The sequence below is a fragment of the Pseudorca crassidens genome, chromosome 3 (assembly GCF_039906515.1).
Source record: "Pseudorca crassidens isolate mPseCra1 chromosome 3, mPseCra1.hap1, whole genome shotgun sequence".
NCBI classification, from domain to species: Eukaryota; Metazoa; Chordata; class Mammalia; order Artiodactyla; family Delphinidae; genus Pseudorca; species Pseudorca crassidens.
The window spans coordinates 64,690,700-64,709,452 of NC_090298.1; the positions used below are offsets into that span (position 1 = coordinate 64,690,700).

General features: G+C 42.5%; 1 protein-coding gene and 1 long non-coding RNA gene across 4 annotated transcripts in view; one reads left to right on the forward strand and one right to left on the reverse strand.

Annotated features, from left to right (window-relative positions):
• Positions 1-5,302, reverse strand: part of ACOT12 (acyl-CoA thioesterase 12) — a 58,131-nt gene extending 52,829 nt beyond the window's left edge. For 2 of the 3 annotated variants that reach the window (XM_067731147.1, XM_067731146.1), the window contains exons 1-2: positions 5,087-5,282; positions 221-290 (exon numbers count right to left, since the gene is read on the reverse strand). In XM_067731147.1, the coding sequence (XP_067587248.1) occupies positions 221-290; positions 5,087-5,219 (203 nt within the window). In that variant the 5' untranslated portion in view covers positions 5,220-5,282. Of the gene's footprint in view, positions 1-220; positions 291-5,086 lie in introns of all 3 variants that reach the window. The other variant, XR_010942005.1, reaches the window with a different exon arrangement.
• The window catches only part of LOC137221449 (uncharacterized), a 59,036-nt gene extending 41,494 nt beyond the window's left edge, over positions 1-17,542 (forward strand). The window contains exons 8-11 of the long non-coding RNA XR_010942007.1: positions 2,631-2,790; positions 10,455-10,559; positions 13,591-13,763; positions 16,632-17,542. This is a non-coding gene — a long non-coding RNA (uncharacterized lncRNA). The remainder of the gene's footprint in view (positions 1-2,630; positions 2,791-10,454; positions 10,560-13,590; positions 13,764-16,631) is intronic.
• Positions 17,543-18,753: the final 1,211 nt, after the last annotated feature.

Sequence of the window (18,753 nt, forward strand, 5' to 3'; positions counted from 1 at the left end):
TTCTCAACAAAATCAGGGCTGTAAATTTACACTTAATAGTATTTACTAAAAGTAGGTCCTGAAATTATTATTATGTTTTACTGATTTACATTGGTTCAAATGTTACTTATTAACAAATCGGATCCCTGACTCCAAATGAGTACGCTTAGGTGCCACAAATACATGTTGTAAATGAACCAATAAACCCAGGAGAAAGGTGTGATAAAGCAATGCCACTTACCTAGCTGTCTCCTCAAATTGTATGTCATCCACTGAGGCTGTAACACAGGAAACCCCAGCATGTTTTTCAGCTTCAAAAAATAGGTTAAAAATGGGCTGCATTAATAGTTATTTTAAAATATTTCAGCATGCAGGAAAAGGAATAAAACAAGTGGATTTATTCTAGTAACTCATCCTCTTATGCAGTATAGGACCACGGTGCCCACACTTCTGGATGAACTGGATTGATAACAGTTCCTTTGCTCAATAAGTTATTTTTCTACTGCATGGAAATTACTGTACTTTCTCCGAAGTTTTAACTTATACTGTCTTTGATTTGAAATTCAGCACCAATACCCAGCATATCTAGCTATTCAGATAGTACCTTTAGTAAGTTGGTGTCAAATTTAAATATTTTGTCAGGTACTACCCTTCTTTCGTTTAAAAAAACAATGCATCAAAGCTATATCTATTATCCCACGTAACCAGTAGCTGAATATATTTAAACCACTTAACCAGTGCAAGCACTCAACAGTGTGGAAGACCTTAAGTTCATACCCCAAATCAGAGAGAAACTTGTCTGGGCATCAGAGAAATAGAGATGGGCACATAGTAAGTATTTAATCAATATTTATTATTTATTACTACCAAATTCATATGAAATTCACTATGCATTAATTATGTTGGAGGAGAAAGCATTGAGTAGGGTGAGAGAGATTAGGGAAGCACTCCAGTTATTTCCATGTTCCCTGCCTGCATTTATTTATTTATTTATAATATTTATTTATTTGTTTATTTATTTATTTATTTTTGGCTGTGTTGTGTCTTCGTTGCTGCCCTTGGGCTTTCTCTAGTTGCAGCAAGCGGGGGCTACTCTTCGTTGCGGTGCACGGGCTTCTCATTGTGGTGGCTTCTCTTGTTGAAGAGCACAGGCTCTAGGTGCATGGGCTTCAGTAGTAGTGGCACATGGGCTCAGTAGTTGTGGCTTGCAGGCTCTAGAGCGCAGGCTCAGTAGTTGTGGTGCATGTGCTTAGTTGCTCTGCGGCATGTGGGATCTTCCTGGACCAGGGCTTGAACCCGTGTTCCCTGCATTGGCAAGCGGATTCTTAACCACTGCGCCACCAGGGAAGTCCCTCTGTCTGCAGTTAATTTGTTGAGATTTTTTTTTTTTTGATTGTTGGTTTTACTTTATGTAAAAGTATCCGAATTTTTCCTCTTTGGGAAAAATCTTGACATGTGGTTTTTCCAGAATTTCATTTTGAGGAACAGTCAGTTAAAACCCAAACAGACTGCATTAGCTTTTTAAAGACATTTTAACTCCATTTTAATTTTGGAGACTTCACTCCTGCTGTCATATTATGAAAAAGAGACAGTGAATTATATTGAATTTGCATTCTTTGTGTGTAGTGGATTACTTTAATTGCAATATATATTGATAGTCCCAGGTAAAGTGATATGAGAAAATACTCCAGAGAGCAAGTATTTAAAACATTCCTCCCTATGATCTAATTCTGTAGAAAACTGGACATTCTGGTTTTACTAGTTGGAAATAACTATTCTTCCAAATATGCAGATAACATAAACTGAGTTACCAGAAAACTAACCATAGCAGAACTCTGTGTGTGAGTGATGGAGCGGGGGAAATGGGTTTCCCAGTTCTAAAGTTCAATTAGAGGAAGGAAACATAAAAGTATTAGACTCTAGAAAGTTGGGTTCAATTTAATTCAGTATATCAAACATTTGTTAAATTCCCATTGATTTCCAGACACTGAGCTGTTATCAGTCCTATCTTTTAATGAGTCTACTCAGTGACAGAGATCTAGCCATAGTCAATAAAGTGTTGACTAAAGGGTATGTAATAGACATTCATTCTGGTCACCTGACATGAGGGTATGATATGTTGAGTTTATTAAACTATTCTTGTAGGTAAAGTGTTACCATGTACACCAACATGAGTTACCAAATTTTGAATGATTTAAATGATAACTAAAGTGCAAAAACAAATAAAAGACTAAATTTTTATTGTATATATTGGGTGTCTTCTATGTATATATAGCACAAAGAAACATAATCATAATAATTATGATTTATTATTGGCCTGGCACTGAGCTAAGTATGCATATCAATTACATGAGGTTGATACTGTTATTAGTTCTGTTTTACAAAAGAGGCAATTTTGGCTTATAAAAATCAAACACATTGTTCTAAATAGTTATTTTTACTACAGAAGCAACAGGAACTCTGAGAAAAGAAAAGACCAACCAAGGAATGCTCCCTAGAGAAGTACTTGGCTGAATATGGGATTCAGGAGCTCAACTGCCATGTTTTACATTATAGACTTTCAAGGGCCATTAAATTAAAAATGAAAAATTAAAATATGGGGAACCAACACAGGCCACAATTTTTACATGTGTTTATTTTCTTTTCACAAGTGTGACGGATATGAATTCAACAGGACCAGTCTGTTCTGGTTCTTGGTTTTGATTGCCCTTCATGCAGTATGCCAGTAAAAGTGGAGAAACCCTAAAGCTATTTCTGATTTCCTGGGGAAACTGAGAGAAGCTGAGGAACAGCTAAGTGGATATAGTCCAGGTATGATGACTGATAAAAATGACGGTGGCTTCATTCATTCTTTCTTTTAACTAATATTGATTGAACACTTGTGCTATGCCAGCCTCTCTGTAAGGTGCTGGAAATATAAAACAGCTACTATCCCTATTCTCATGGAATCTAGTGAGGAGCCAGACATTAATTAAATGAATACATAATAACAAAATGAGTTAGGTGATCTGAAGGAAACATGGATTTTGTGAGGGTCTGTAAACTGAGGAACCACACCTAGGTGGCATGTCAGGGAAGGTTTCCCTGTGGAGAGGATGCTTGAAGTGAGATCCGAAAGATGAGAAGGAGTAAAACAGATGTGTGTTGTGGAGGAGAGCAGGGAAGGGCTTGCTGGGCAGAAGGAACAGTGACTACAAAGGTCCTGGGATTTTTGTGGCAAAAATGCAAAAAGCAAGAAGGAGAGTAGGTAAGATAAGGCTGAGGGGAAGGCTGAGGATAAACCATGCACAGGGCCTTGAAGCTCTTGGTTGACAATTTTTATAATATTTAGTATTAAAGATATTGTTTCAGTATCTTCTGGTCTCCAGATGAGGCCGGTGGCTAATTCTAACAAGGTCAGTGGCTAATTCTAATCATTGTTTTCCTGCAAGGATTAACATTAACCGTGTTTCCAAACCAACTTTATCATAAAGGTTTCTTCAATATTGTATTATTAGTAATATAACTATTAAGGTCCACAGTAATTGGTTATCAATTGACTCCTGATGTGATCCGAGTTTCCAAAGGTGTAAAACCATAGAAATCTTAATGAAAATTGCAGGAGGGCAATTGTTTCTCCATTATAGGACAGAAGCACTAAGTGAGGTAACTTTAAAAGTCACATCAATATTCACATAATGAATTCAGTTGCCATGGCAATAGGCATGGCAACTGAATAATTTCTATACTTGTTTCTCATACATGTGAATTACTTTTATATTCATGTCTCCATTATTGTTATTATAACAGACCTCAAATCCTGATAAAAACTGTTAAGACAGAAACCAAACAGACCTATCAACAAACAGAAAATAAACAGATTGGCATCAGATATATGACTGAATTTTGCGGGTGGTTAACACACAGGGGATTAGAAACTCTGTGCACACTCATTGAAGAAAACAGAAATTTGTAATCAGCTGAGCTTTACTTTTGTCCTGTATAAAATAAGAGTCCTGGGATACACGATCTTAAGCTCCTTCCAGCTCTAATATTTTATCCTAACGTATTTTACTTAAAATGTACATTTGCTGAGTCTATTAAGTGCCTTACGCAAAGCCTGGCTTCCTTTTAGAAATGAGATTCCAAGTTCTGGACCCATCCATCCAATTACCCATCCATATAATCAGGAAGTTTTTATTTAGTGCTTACTTATTAAGTGCTTACTAAGCTTCAGTTTACATGCTAATTGGCCAGGCAGGAAATAAAAGGTGAACATATATGTACACAAAGTAATTACGGATTGTGCTAAGTGGTGTGGAGGAATTTGGAAAGGGTGTTGTGATGAAAGGGTGCAAATGTAAAGCAGGTAGTTAGGAAAGACTGCTCTGCATAAATGATATTTAGTGGAGATAGAATGCATGGAAAGGGCCAAGAGAAGAGTGTAAAGGCAAAAATAACAGTAGGTGCAAAGGTCCTTCGCAGAGACTACATGACGGTGTGGAAGGCAACAAACTGAATTCAGAAGCAGATATAAGAGGTGAGTGATGTATTAAACTAGACATTAAAGAGATTTGCAGAAATGTAAACCAGTACTCTAAGTACATTTTTGTTCTTGCTGAAAATATAGTTATTTTACAATAAAAATATGTAATGGGTTTTTGTTCTTTTCAAATGAATTATTTTTTAAAATTTCGCATATGGTAAATATGGATAAAAGAACAAACACGAAAGCTCTCTGGGGGTCCTCATTTATTTTATGGGGTAAAGGAGTCCTAAGACTAAAAGGTTTGAGAACCACTGGTCTAGGTCATTCCCAGTGTTGGATGAACAATCTCAATCATTACTTCCCAGCTGCACGGGGTTTAAAGCTCTGTCAATACCCTCCTCTCCTTCCTTCTCCCTCCTCACCGATCAGGGGTCCTGGTGTGACAGCATCCCGACCTCTGCCGTCCGGACCCCCGCCACCCCGCATCCCCACATCCCCACATCCCAGCCCGCTTCCCAGTTCCCAGACACGCCCCTCCGCTACACACACTGGGCCCCGCCCCCACTCAGGGCTCCTCCACTCCAGACCCCCGGCACCCTGGGTCTCCCCCATCCTACCCTCCCCTTCCAGCACCCCTACCCGCCAGGCAGGCGGCAGCGTCGATCCACTTGAGCAGCTGAGCGGCGCTCAGCTCTCCGCGGAGGTTGGCGTGCGCGGGCTGGATGGCCTGGCTCACGTGCACCTCGCCGGGCGCCGGCCGCTCCAGCTCCATGGCCGGTCAAGAGTGCGAAGCAACCGGGCCTGGACGCCGCCCGGCCACCAACTGGGCCCGCCCCCGCTCCAAAGGGCACCGAGCCGCTGCCACCCCGGCCCCGCACCCCGCGCCCTGCTGGCCACTGGGCCACCTGGTGCACCGGGAGGTGAGATTTAAGGGGCCAGGAATACCGCGAGGAGGGCGAAAGGGAACTCTCTTCTATCTCAGAAGACACTGACTCGGGCGGCTGAGGTTGGCAAAGCTGGAACTAGACCGGGTTTCTCACCTATAAAGGGGGGATAGCAGTACTTATCTCAAGAGGACTGTGCAGAGAATTAAATGAGATAAAGTACAAAAGTCATAGCGTGTGCCCGGCTAAGGTGACATAGGTGTTTGCCAAGTAAAGAGTGAGGTTATTATCAGTCTGAAGAACTTGACAGGTGATGGGGAGTTAATAATTAATTAGTTAAATGCTGTCCAGAGAAATGTAGACCTTTTGCTTTAGAAGTTGATTTTAAAGTATTTGACTTCTTATTTTCTTTTTTTTCTGGCTGTAGACTGCCAGGTAGGGTGGGCACTCACTCTTCCCATCCCTAGTTCAAAATACACCTTCTGAGTCTTAGGATAATATAATGGCTCCAAAACCCCCTGTTATTCATCTTTTTGTTATGAAATTACCTCCACTGCCAAACAAACGGAGAAAAATTTTAAAAGGGCTGATCTTTGCTGGCACATCAGAAGTCACCCAATAAGGGAAGTCAACCTTTTGGTTTTAATATAGAGAATTTGCAGTTAAAAGCTGCCAACTTGGACTTCCCTGGTGGCGCAGTGGTTAAGAATCCACCTGCCAATGCAAGGGACGCGGGTTCGAGCCCTGGTCTGGGAAGATTCCACATGCCACAGAGCAACTAAGCCCATGAGCCACAACTACCGAGCCCTTGTGCTGCAACTACTGAAGCCCACGTGCCTAGAGCCCATGCTCTGCAACAAGAGAAGCCACTGCAATGAGAAGCCTGTGCACCTCAACGAAGAGTAGCCCCCGCTCGGCGCAACTAGAGAAAAGCCCATGCGCAGCAACGAAGACCCAACACAGCCATAAATTAATTAATTAATTAATTAATTAATTAAACAAAACAAAAAACCTGTCAACTCATTACAAATGAGCCCAACAAATCCCAAGAGAATTTCTTCTTTATGAGAGACAGAATCTAGAACATTAGAGTTTTCATTGTCAAACTTTAGCACATATAAGCTGTTACACTTTCTAGAGCTGAAATCAGTGACTCTACAAAGCAGTTTCCATTATGGAAACAGTGACACCAGAAAACCTCCAGCATGTTATAGAGCCATAGATGTCATATTGTGAGGGCTGGCTGCATCTGGGATGGGTGAGGGAATGGACACCTGGAGAGAAAACCATGTGTCAGACAGGCAGCTGATGTAAAAGGAGCAGTTAAGATAGTAGAGCACCTGACTTGAACTCAGGACTCCTGACTTACCACAAAGTCTAACTGACTCCAACAAATCAGTGCTGCTTTTTTATCCTTGTGCAGATGGCCTGCCAAGCCCCAGCCTGGAGCATCAGAATGGAGATTCTGGTAATTTTGCTTCTCCTTTTAAAGATTTTTTTTTTTAATGTAAGAGAGGAATGAAGGAAACATGGACTTGATAACTTTTCAGGATCCTCTGTGAGTAGGTTTCTGTCCTATATAAGCATAAATAAGAATTAGATGCATTCAGTTAGGGAAGTATGAAGTTTGACTTTTATAAAAAGCATGAAAATGACTTTTTTAAACAAACAAATTAAAATGTGTGCTTCCAGGATGGTCCCCTCATGTGCTTATGCTGATTTCAATGACAGTGTTATTACTCATATCACTTTTGGCATTCCTCATTGGAAAGTGCCTCTAGAGTTCTTAATAGCATCTTGGCAGATTAGATCATTGTTCAGCAAATATTCACTGAGTCTACTAATAACCCCATGCGAGGCACTTATTGGTGTTGGGCCTGGCCACATGACTTGCTTTGGAACGGAATGTGAGGAGGTAACAGTGTACCAATTTGGACCTAGCCCTTGGAGGTACCACATGCTCCTGTTCTCAGGAACATCTGACCTCTGCAGTGAGAAGATGCTAGCCTGAGCTGCTGCCCCATCGGCATCTGGGTGCCGGGCTGAATTCACATATTGCAGAGCCATTCCAGCCAACCTGCAGACTTGCAGCCTGAAGCTGAGCCACACAGCAGACATGCAGACTCCTGAATGAGACATAACTATTTATTGTTGCATGTCACTGTGATTGGGGGATTGTTACACAGCAATAAATAACGGTTACATGCATGAATTTCATTTATTAGTATTTTAGAAATTGTATTAAGTTATTGGAAATAAAGTGTGTGTTTAGGTTGGGTTGTATTGTTTTGGGTAAAAAAGGTGACTGAAGTGATAATAATATGTAAGTACTTGTGTACTTGCTTTATACGTATACTTGGTGGCTTTCTGAAGTGATTATCTGGAAAGGGATAGCATGTGTCTGTATATGTATGTCTAGGAATGTTTGATCAAAGAAGCAGACACAGTACACAAAGTCACTATTGTTTTCTTATATATATTATCTCCTAATTAGATGTCTTGATTATGGTTTCATAGCTTTTGTTGGTTTTGCACTGATTTTCATTTTCATAGCCTCTGCCTGAAACTACTGTTCTTATGTTTTTCTCAATAACATCTGCATGTGTGAACATTTGCTATATCCTTTATCTGTCAAGGATTTTTGCTATTATGTTTGAAAAAAAAGGCTTCCATTTTCCATTTCTGTTTAGAGACATCTTTTGGAGATGAGCAGGCTGTGAAGCCAGCTTGATTTTTAGAAGGTCATGCACAAGAGCAGGAAAGCTGATCAGGAAGAGTATGGAAAGTATGATAATCACTAGAATAATAAGAACATCTTTAGAATGTTGGTGTAGGAGGGAAACTAGACAGTTGAACCCCGTCATTCTGGAGATGAGGGAATGAGGTGTTGGCCCTGGCTCACATTGCAAAGATAATGGTCAGGCTTTGAGAAAACTGAGAGCAAGGAGCATGACATATAAGAAAAGAGACAGAAAAAAGTGCTTCCCCCAGAAGCGGACCCTCCAACAGGAATTTGAGAGCAAGCAGTTTATTTGGGAGAAAGCACCTGTAGGAGAGTCAAAAGTGCTGTCCTGGGCTTCCCTGGTGGTGCAGTGGTTGAGAGTCCACCTGCCGAGGCAGGGGACGTGGGTTCGTGCCCCGGTCCGGGAAGATCCCACGTGCCGCGGAGCGGCTGGGTCCGTGAGCCATGGCTGCTGAGCCTGCGCGTCCGGAGCCTGTGCTCCGCAACGGGAGAGGCCACAACAGTGAGAGGCAAAAAAAAGTGTGGTCCTCAGACCAGCATCAGCACCACCTGGGAGCTTGTTAGAAATGCAGAATCTCAGGCCCCACCCCAGACTTGCTAAATCAGAATCTGCATTTTATTAAGATTCCCAGGGGAGTCATAAGCACATCTAAGTTTGTGAAGAACAGCCTGAGTTATTCCTGCCGGAGACATGGAGGAGATTGGAGGTTTCTACCCTCCAGTCTCCACCTTTCATTGGCTGAGAGCTGCTTCCCAGCATAAATTCCTCAGCACTTACACTGACTGCAGGGCAAGAGCGGGCTCTCAGGCAGAGCTTTGCCTCCTTAGGAAGGGAGGATGCTGTCAGCTTGTACTGGAAGCTGGAATGGCGAGTGCTGAGGGGATGGTGGCAAGGCCCCAAGAGCCATGATACTTACTGTTCTGAACACCACGGGCAGCTGGGAGCCTTTTCTTTTTATGAGACGAATCCCAGGCAGAGGGTTTGGTCATTTAAAGTGTTTCACACAGAGATGAAGTTTATTAGCTAGCAGTCTCTATCTCCACCTTTGGTAGAGGTTATGAAAGGCGCCAGGTTAGTATTTTCAAATTCAAATTTATACGGATATGGTTCAAAGTTTAAATACAGAGTTCCTAAACAAAAAATTCAGAGTGTGTTTCCATGTATTTCGGGTGCCAAGTTCTTGCCTGAAGGGTCTTTTTTGCTCCTGGGCCCTATTCTTGGCCCACGCTGACCTTGGGAAATTGAACTGTCGCATTTAGCGCCTGGAGCCTCAAGCAAAACTTTCTCCTGTTTGTTCCTGTGCCTTCCGTGGCCCCAGCTCTCAGACAAGCATTAGATGCACAAGCCAGGTGTTACCTAATGCATGTGGAGTGCAGCACTTTATTTTTTTGAACAAAAGCCATGTGTATAGAGTCCAATATTTTCTCTTCCCAGGGTTTGCTTGGCCCTACCTTCATTCCAGGAACAGCTCAGTGGAACCCCCTGGCTGCCACCGCCATTGCTTGACAGTAGGCTGGACTCCAGGGATTGCTTTCAAATATGGAGCCAGCCTTGCATCTCTGGAATAACCCCACTTGGTCATGGGGTATAATTCATTTTACATGTTGCTGAAGTCTCTTTGCTGATATTCCGTTAAGGATTTTTACATCTACATTTTTGAGACATATTGGTCTCTCCTCTTTTTCTTTTTTTTCTTTACTGTCTTTGGTTTTGGTGTCAGGTTCATAAAATGAATTGGGAAGTGTTCCCTCCATATTCTAGAAGAAATTGTTCTTTAAACATTTGTTAGAATTCTCCAGTGAAACCATCTGAGCTACTCATAACATGCTACACAGCCCTATGAAGTGTGGGTATTATTATAATTCCCATTTTATAGATGAGGAAACTGAAGCAACTTGCCCAAGACCACACAACTAGGAAATAGTAAAGACAGGATTCAAACTCAGTAATCTGGCTGGAGTCTCAGCTAGGCTGAGAAGGTGACCAGTGGGGTCAGGACCACACAATTAGGAAATGAGAGAGATGGGAGTTTACCCAGATCTAACTTCAAAGGCCATGCCTCTCTTAGTCAAGCTACCTTCACTCATTCATTCATTCATTCAATCAGTGCATATTTATTGAGTGCCTCCTGTGTCCCAGAGACTGTTCAAGGCACTGGATAAATGAAATGATGAGTGAAATAGATTTAGTCCCTGACTTTATAGAGTTCGTGGTTTAATAAAATGTGCTACAAAAATGTAAATCATTCTAATAAGGATGAAGCAGTGATAAACATGTATGGAAACTAGCTGATGGCTCTGGGCAGCTCCTCAAATTATATCCGGCAGTTGACCATTTACTAGACTGAAGATCACTCCTGATTTGTGTGTGTGTTTTTAGACAGTCACAAACTTGCAGAAAAGTGGAAGTACCATACAAAGATGTGCTTGCTGCTGTTGGAGTGTCACTGCTCCCAGGCCCTCACTGTGGACACAGCTACAAAGTGTAAGTGTGTGTGTATATCTGTCTATAGTGGATTGAATGATGGTCCTCCCCAAAGATATGTCCATGTCCTACTCACCAGAACATATGAATATTAGCTTATGTGGCAAACAAAAAAAAATGTGATTAACAATCAGAGAGGAGAAGCTTATCGTGGATAATCTAGATGGGCCCTAAATGCAATCACATGTATCCTTATAAGATATACACCCAGAGGACAAGTCACACAGAGGAGAGGAGGAGACAGAGGGTGGTGTGATGTGGTCACGAGCTAAGGAACACACAGCCACCAGAAGCTGGAAGAGGTGGGTACAGATGGAGTGTATCTGTGCCTTCACCTTGACTTCTGACTTCCGGCCTCCAGAACCTTGAGAGGAGCAACGTCTGCTGTTTTAAACCACCCAGTTTGTGGTAACTCGTTGTCCTGGGAAACTAATACACTACCTATAAAACCCCAAATTCAGAATTTTTTTTTTTTGGCCACTCTGCATGCAGGACCTTGTTTCCCTGACCAGGGATCGAACCTGTGCCCCCTGCATTGGAAGCACGGACTGGACTGCCAGGGAAGTGCCCCCAAATTCAGATGGATACATCAGTTCCCATCCACCAATGCAGGGTTCATTTTATTTCTCCTTCTGCATATCTCTAACTCCATTTTCTGACAATGAGAAGCCTGGCTTACATCCCACTTGGCAGATTGCCTTATTTGGTCAGTCCCCCCGTGTGTATCCAATCTACCACCTCCAGGTCATTATTGCCCTTGAGGGGCACCCTCCTCATCTGCTCAGGCTCCAACGCCCAGCCGGGCCCTGTCCTGGGGCCACCTCCCCACTAGGCAGGCACAGCCTCCCGCTCAGGCAACCTGCGCATACACACACCTGCTCGCCTCACATGATGGCTTTAGGCTGAGGAAGAGGTGGGCCCTGACTAGGTGTGCCGGTGCCGCCCCTGCTTGCTGAACGCCCTGCAGCCCAGCGCAAGCCCCGCTCCCCCTGGGATCCGCGTGAGCCCACCCCAGCGGGGCTAGATGTGGTTGTGACCCTGCAGCGGGTGGGAGGGGCCAGGGGCCGGCGCCCACTGAGACGCCCTCACCCTGCAGGACCAAGTACATCTTCTCCCACAGGGAGTCATCAGCCAGGACTTGGTGACTGGAGTGATGCTGGAAGGCTAAAACCAACTGGAGGTTTCAATACTTTATTTCATTTAGGAGGAGGCCTGTACCTAAACATCAGAGGCATTTCTTGGTGGCAAAATGGCTATTTCTCCCCTATTATATAGGCATCAATCTGCTGTGAAGAAGCCTTCAGATTAAATTTCAATGATGAACAAGATTAGTCCTGGCAGGTATATAGATCCTCAAAGAATGTGCAATAACTCCTCATAAAACAGCCTAAAAATATTCTTTCTGTCAGTTCCACACTTTGTAAAGAGGCTTTATGATTTGTGCTTGATAATATACTGCTTAAATTTTAAAATTGTTTAATACCAGCATGACTTTTCTCTCTAAAGAGATTCATTCACCAACTACTTCATTGAACACGTTATCTTAAATATGTAATATTGACCAGACACTGGGCTAAGCATAGGTAAAGCCCTCGTTCTCAGAGCTCAGGGAGCTCTCAGTCTGTTATTTGCATCAGTAGTGGGCATATCATAAGATACTGTACACAGTGCCATGGGGACACGGAGAGGGGAGGCTCTCCTCTGCATGGTCATCCCCAGAAACTGTTCATCACTTTGTCAGTCAAGCAGCAGGACCTAAGCATCCTAAGCAAAGGGGAATGCTTTGGAGGCTCCCAGAACTGACTAGATTTGGAGAACCAGTCTTGACAGTGGGCAGGTGCAAACGCTGTGCTACAGGGCTGAGAAGTGCAGCAAATGTTTGTTAAGAAGATTCTGGACCTTCCCTGGTGGCACAGTGGTTAAGAATCAGCCTGCCAATGCAGGGGATATGGATTCGAGCCCTGGTCTGGGAAGATCCCACATGCCGTGGAGCAACTAAGCCCGTGCACTACAACTACTGAGCCCGCGTGCCTAGAGCCCATGCTCCGCAACAAGAGAAGCCACCATAATGAGAAGCCCGTGCACCGCAATGAAGTGTAGCCCCCACTCGTGGCAACTGGAGAAAGCCTGCATGTAGCAATGAACACCCAACACAGCCAAAAATAAATAAATTAATTTAAAAAAAGAGAGACCCTATTAAAAAAAAAAAAAAAAGAAGATTCTGGTATGGCCTTGCCTCTGCTCCTTCCTTCCTTGTGGACCTTGGTTAAGATCTAAAGTCCCAGGAGAGAGCATCTATCTGCTCAAGCTTAACTCATATGTCTTCTCATGGTCCTAGGACTGGGGAAGGGAAGGGTACAGGAAGGGCAAAACCTGTTTCTCTTGGTTTCAGTAGAGATGAGACAGGTGCCTGGAATTACTTTCTCACTAAGATTAAACCCACTGTGGGAGAAGTCATTCTCCCAAAGGAAATTGGATTAGGAATGGAGAAGGGAAGCTAGACAATTTTTTAAAAATTAGCAGTGACTTGTACAAAGGCATTCAGGCATGGGGAAGACAATGGGGAAAGGCAAGTCCTTGATAATGTTCTTCAGCTGCTGGATCAAGCTTCACCTGAAACCAACATACTTTGGAACTTTCCAATTACATGAACAGATAAGTTTTTTCTATGGCCCTTCCTCCCCCCACTTTTTTTTGCTTGTTTGTTTAAGCCTGTTTGAGTCTGGTTATCTGTCATGTGTAACCAAAAGATTTCTAACTGATACACCCGCACAATGGTCTTACACAATTTCTGGCAGTTCTTTACTTTTCTTTTATTTGCTATGAAAATATTCATTATTTTTGCAGTCTCTGAGTGACATCAGTGCTTCTCATTTTTAGCTCATATCAGGTAAGTGATCCAGCTCCATAATATAACATTTTTATTTTTTTCAAATAGGTGGTATACTTTTATAATGATGTTTGATTACACACTTTGCAGCATCCTAATAAAACAAAGGCAACACACATTGGAAATCATTTTTTCTTACAGAAATTTTGAAATCAGTTTTTCAGCCATGCAGCTGACTGGGCTAGAGATGCGAAACCTCCACAGTCATCAGTGTGTCTTTAAATCAGGCAACCGCTCGGTCCCCACAAGGTCTCACCGGCATGAGCCCTGCCTGGGTGCTGTGGGGCACGCAAAGCAGCATCAAAGAGATCCAGGTCAGTTCCTGTCCCTATGGGAGACTTTATATAATGCTGCATTATCCTGAGGGGCTTTAGAACCATTAATTAATTCACAAGACACTCTGCATGGGAGCAGCCACTATAATTACTCCAATTTTTCAATGAGAAAACTAAGGTCCAGATATTTACCCTGCATTGTCCACCTAATCAGTAATCAAATCTGAATTCCTAAGTAACTCTGCTTCTTTGGCTTGTTGCCATTTGCAATATTATTTAGCTAAAATAATATGAATGTTTTAAACAATATCCTAATAATCATTCATCGTATAGCATTTGAAAAGAAAAAAATGTTCTATAATGTAGGTATTGACGTCTTGGATTTTTCATTAAGGATTTTTTTTTCTCTTAATTTTATCACATGAGAGAAAATCAAAGAGGAGAAAATTGAAATTAACTTTACATTACAGGACAGTAATTCATAGGTCAAAAAAATGTTGGTTTACAGATTAGAACTAATAAAGACAATTGGAGCTAATAAAGATTTTAATAAATCTTAGAAAAAATATATTTCCTACCTGTTGGAATTACGACTGTCTTGCACATTCTCTCCTCGATAGAATCACACGTGAAGCCTGGGATATCAAAGGAACATAAACATTTCCTTACTATTTTGCTCTTATTCTTGTCAGAATTTGGTCAGAAGAAGTTTGGAGGCAAACGACGACAATAATTAATATTTCAAAATCCTAATACAAATGGGAGTAGGAAGCCAAGAGGGTCCCGAATATTCCCTCAGCAAATGTTGAGAGCTTACCCTGGTCTCATGGAGCTTACATTCTGCTGAGGGGAGACAGAAGCTGAACAAAATAAACGTGTGTGTGTGTGTGTGTGTGTGTGTGTGTGTGTGAGAGAGAGAGAGAGAGATGCTTGGAGAAAAAATGAAGCTGAAGAGGGATGGAGGGAGGTAGGCATGGCTGCAATTTTACACAGGATAGTCAGGAAAGCTTCCCTGAGACCCGATATTTGAGCAAAGGTCAGAAGGAAGTGACAGAGGAGCCATGAGGCCTCTCTAGGGGAGAAGGTTGTCTTTAGGACTGTTCGCTAATGTTCCTGTCCTTCTTCTTCTGGCCACATGGTAGGACTATCCCGTATCTCCCCGAGTATGAATTGATTTGACAAATGAGACGTAAGCAGCGGTGGGTAAAGGACTTTAAGGGTCAGGGCATGATTTGTCGTGTTCCCTTCTCTTCAGCCAGTGGGGTCCGCATAGAAGAGGTCCCCTCAGGAGGCATCTCGGGCACAACAGCATGGGCCAGGGCCTGCAGCTAACCCAGAGACTCTGTTGCTGTAACCCTGAGATTTGGGGGTGGTGTGTTATTGCAACATTGCCTAGGTTATTCCGACTAATGTAGCAGTGTTCTGGATAAGGGAGCAGCAGTGCAAAGGCCCTCAGCTGGGGGTGTACCTGGCATGTTGGAGGAACAGAGCAGAGGCTGGGTGGAGCAGATGGGGCCGAAGTGTCCTGAGATGATACCAGAAAGGTAATGAAGGGAGAGAAGTTGTGCAGGTCCTTCAAAGTTACTGTAAATATTTTGGCTTTTAGTCTGAATGAAATGGGGAATTAGGGAGCTTTGAGTAGAGGAAAGATAAGATTTGCATTACATTTCAAAAGGATAAGTCCAGCTGCTCTGTTGAGAATAGATTGCTGGGGGCAAAGGTGCAAGAAGGGGAATTAGGAGACCATTGCAGGTCATTGTATGTATATGTAATAGAACCCAAGGGTCTGGGACGCAGGGGATGGAAGTAGGGATGAACCCAATCACTGTCGCTTATGCTCCTTGGAAAATGTGTGATTCCAGTCCTTGCAACTCCCAACTCAGGGCTTTGTGGGTGTAGATCTCCTGATTCCCAAAGGGGGACACTTCTGCTGGGGGTCCAGCAAGAGTCCCGGTCACTCCAGGCTCCTTGTGCCAAGAGACCAGCAGGGAGGAAAGGTGTCACCATTCCTGTGAGGGCCACTGACCTAAAACTCCAGGAGTAGGTTAGATTTTTGAGGAAGGCAAAAATACCTTCGGCATGCAGTAATTTTCAGAGCATCTCTTGGTTCTCACTTGCCCAATTTTGGTGATTAATAGACCTGTGCAGCAGCCATGTCCTGTGAAGGACATGATGACAAGGATAAACAAGATCCCTCAGGGATGAGGATGTAATTAACTCACCTGGTAAACTGCCTCAGCCAGTAGAGGTGTAGCCAAGGGGAATCTAGAATGGGCAATTGAGGAGGGTGATTATTAGCATCGTCACATTTCTGAAACCAGCTGCAGTGTGGGGGATACAGCTTGTCCCACTAAGTTTCCTCTTGTAAGTTTTCTCCAGGAAAAGAGATCAGTTAGAATTTTGGAGTGGCTGGTTCCAAAGTTGTCTGACTTACTGTACAAAGCAAGTGGATCTGAGCAGGCAAGGGGTGGACTTCAGTGGATTTTGTGGTGCACTGCACACAATACCCGCTTCAGGACCCAAGCTTTCATTCTCCCAGTTACCAAGAGTGTCCCTATTCTTGGATGACACCTGGGCACCTCCCCAGGATTTGCCCTTAGTGGAAGGAAACTGCTGGGTTTTTATTCATGTTCCCTTCCCATAGGGAAGTTGTATTCAGTGACTGGCTAATTTGGGGAGTATAAGGGCCTGGCCTCTTGCTTCACTCTGGGACATCTCTGAAGAACATGCCTGGTTTAGAATCTCTGTGGGATTGCCTGAGGTCTCTGATGTACCTATATCATAGTTCAACTTCTCCCTCTGCCCTGTCTGTTCCCTTCCCTTCTGGGGTAGACAGAATAATGAATGGCTTCCCAGAGATGTCTACATCCTTCTCCCCAGAACTCATGAATGTGTTGCCTTACACAGCAAAAGGAAATTTGCAGACATGATTAAGTTAACGATCTGGAGATGGAGATATTATCCTTGGTGGACCAAATGTCATCACAAGCGTCCTTCTAAGAGAGAATCAGGAGGTCAGAGAAGAGAGAAGATGCTTCGCTGCTGGTTTTGAAGTTGGAAGAAGGGGCCACAACCCAAAGAATGTAGGTGGCTTCCAGAAGAGGAGAAAAGTCAGGAAAGCAGATTCTCCTCAAGAGCTCCAGAAGAACGGTGGCCGTGATGACTGATTTTGGACTTTGATCTCTAGAACTATTAAAGGATAAATTGTGCTGTGTTAAGCTACTGTTTGTGTTCTTTTTTGTTTGTTTGTTTTTTACAGGAGCGATAGGAAACAAATACACGTTCCCTTACAGGTAATTTACACCATTAGAGTTTTGTTCCTTTTTGCAGAGGAACTGGGGATATTTGGATGTATTGAACATGTTCATGCCACACTGAAAAAACTTACTATGAGGATGAATTAAAAGGTAGAAGGACAAATGGTTGTCCACTACTCTGCTAGCTTGGGGAAGACAAGATGGAAAAACAGGATAATAAGTTAGAGACCTTAGCCTCACATTTTGCAAAGCTAGGAGGACACTAGATGCCACAGATTAAGATTCAGGTGATGACAAAACCTGATTAAGGTAAGAGGTAGAATGTGTGGGAAAGTAATGAAAATAAAAGGGAGTAAAAGAAGCTTTTAAAAATACAGACTTCTGTAGCCAAAAATCGATTTGTACAAAACTACTAGGAATAATAAGAATGAAAGAAAATGACTATATATGAAAAGTAGCATGTATGTTTTTGGTAAAAGAAGGTAAGAGGAGTGGAGGAATTATTCTAAGAGAAAAATCCAGAGTCAAGGTGTATATTTTCCTGCTGTATTGTGTTTCTGTTTCCTATGCTAGTGTGATCAATCATCAGAGAAACTGTTTGGGTTAGAAAACTTTGATTAAAATATTTGACTCTCGGACTTCCCTGGTGGCGCAGTGGTTGAGAGACGGCCTGCCGATGCAGGGGACACGGGTTCGTGCCCCGGTCCCGGAGGATCCCACATGCCGTGGAACGGCTGGGCCCGTGAGCCATGGCCGCTGAGCCTGCGCGTCCGGAGCCTGTGCTCCGCAACGGGAGAGGCCACAACAGTGAGAGGCCCGCGTACCGGAAAAAAAAAAAAAAAAAAATTGACTCTCTTTATAATGTAGTACAGAATTCTCTATTGGCTCACATGAGTATTCAGATTGTTGGTCTCTTCTTGATGAGAAATTGTAAGCAGGGGATTTTATTTGCCTTTTCAGTGATCTGCCTAGAAAACAAAGATTTTGTGTGGTGTCATTTTTTTTCTCTCATGTCAGGTCTTTGATTATCTAAGAGGGCTGCATCTTACAACTATATATATATATATGTTAAATTACGTGGGAAGCATTGTCAAATAAGTATTATTTTGTGTCTAGAAATGACGTAAAATTCCTGGAACTCTGATATGTCCAAATAGAATAACTTTGACAAGTAAGAGTTTTCTGATAACTTTAAGATCATAAAACTGAACTGGGTAGGAATTTCCAGAACTAGATTCAAGCAGAGCAAGAATTAATATGGGGCTGAATTAATTGATGAGGGTGATTATAATTTCTTCCAGATATAAGGAAACCTTTCCTTTTAGACTAACTATGACTTACAGCACAGATAGGGAGAAAATGATTGTTTCGTATCGCTTCATTGCAAGCCTGTTCCTAAAAATTGTACATTTTAGAACAAGAGTCTAAATGGAGGCCCACACTCCATATGTCTAAATATTTAAAAATTATAAATCAAGTGAGCAAATTGTTAAAATATGTTCTATCCTCCCATCTTAAAATATACATTTATGATGACAAAATAGAAAGTTGGCAAAATACAAAACACAAATGAATTTATTATTACACATATCTTTGGGCTGATGATATTTGGATGAGTAACTGTTTCATATTGTAGCAAGTTACACAGCCACTACGTACTACTGTTGCACATACTTCCCTAATTCCCAGGTATCTCCCCAGTCAGGAACTGGAAAATGAAGGAAAGAAAAAAAGACAGAACTCCCAGGAAATACCTTGATGTGCAATAGAAT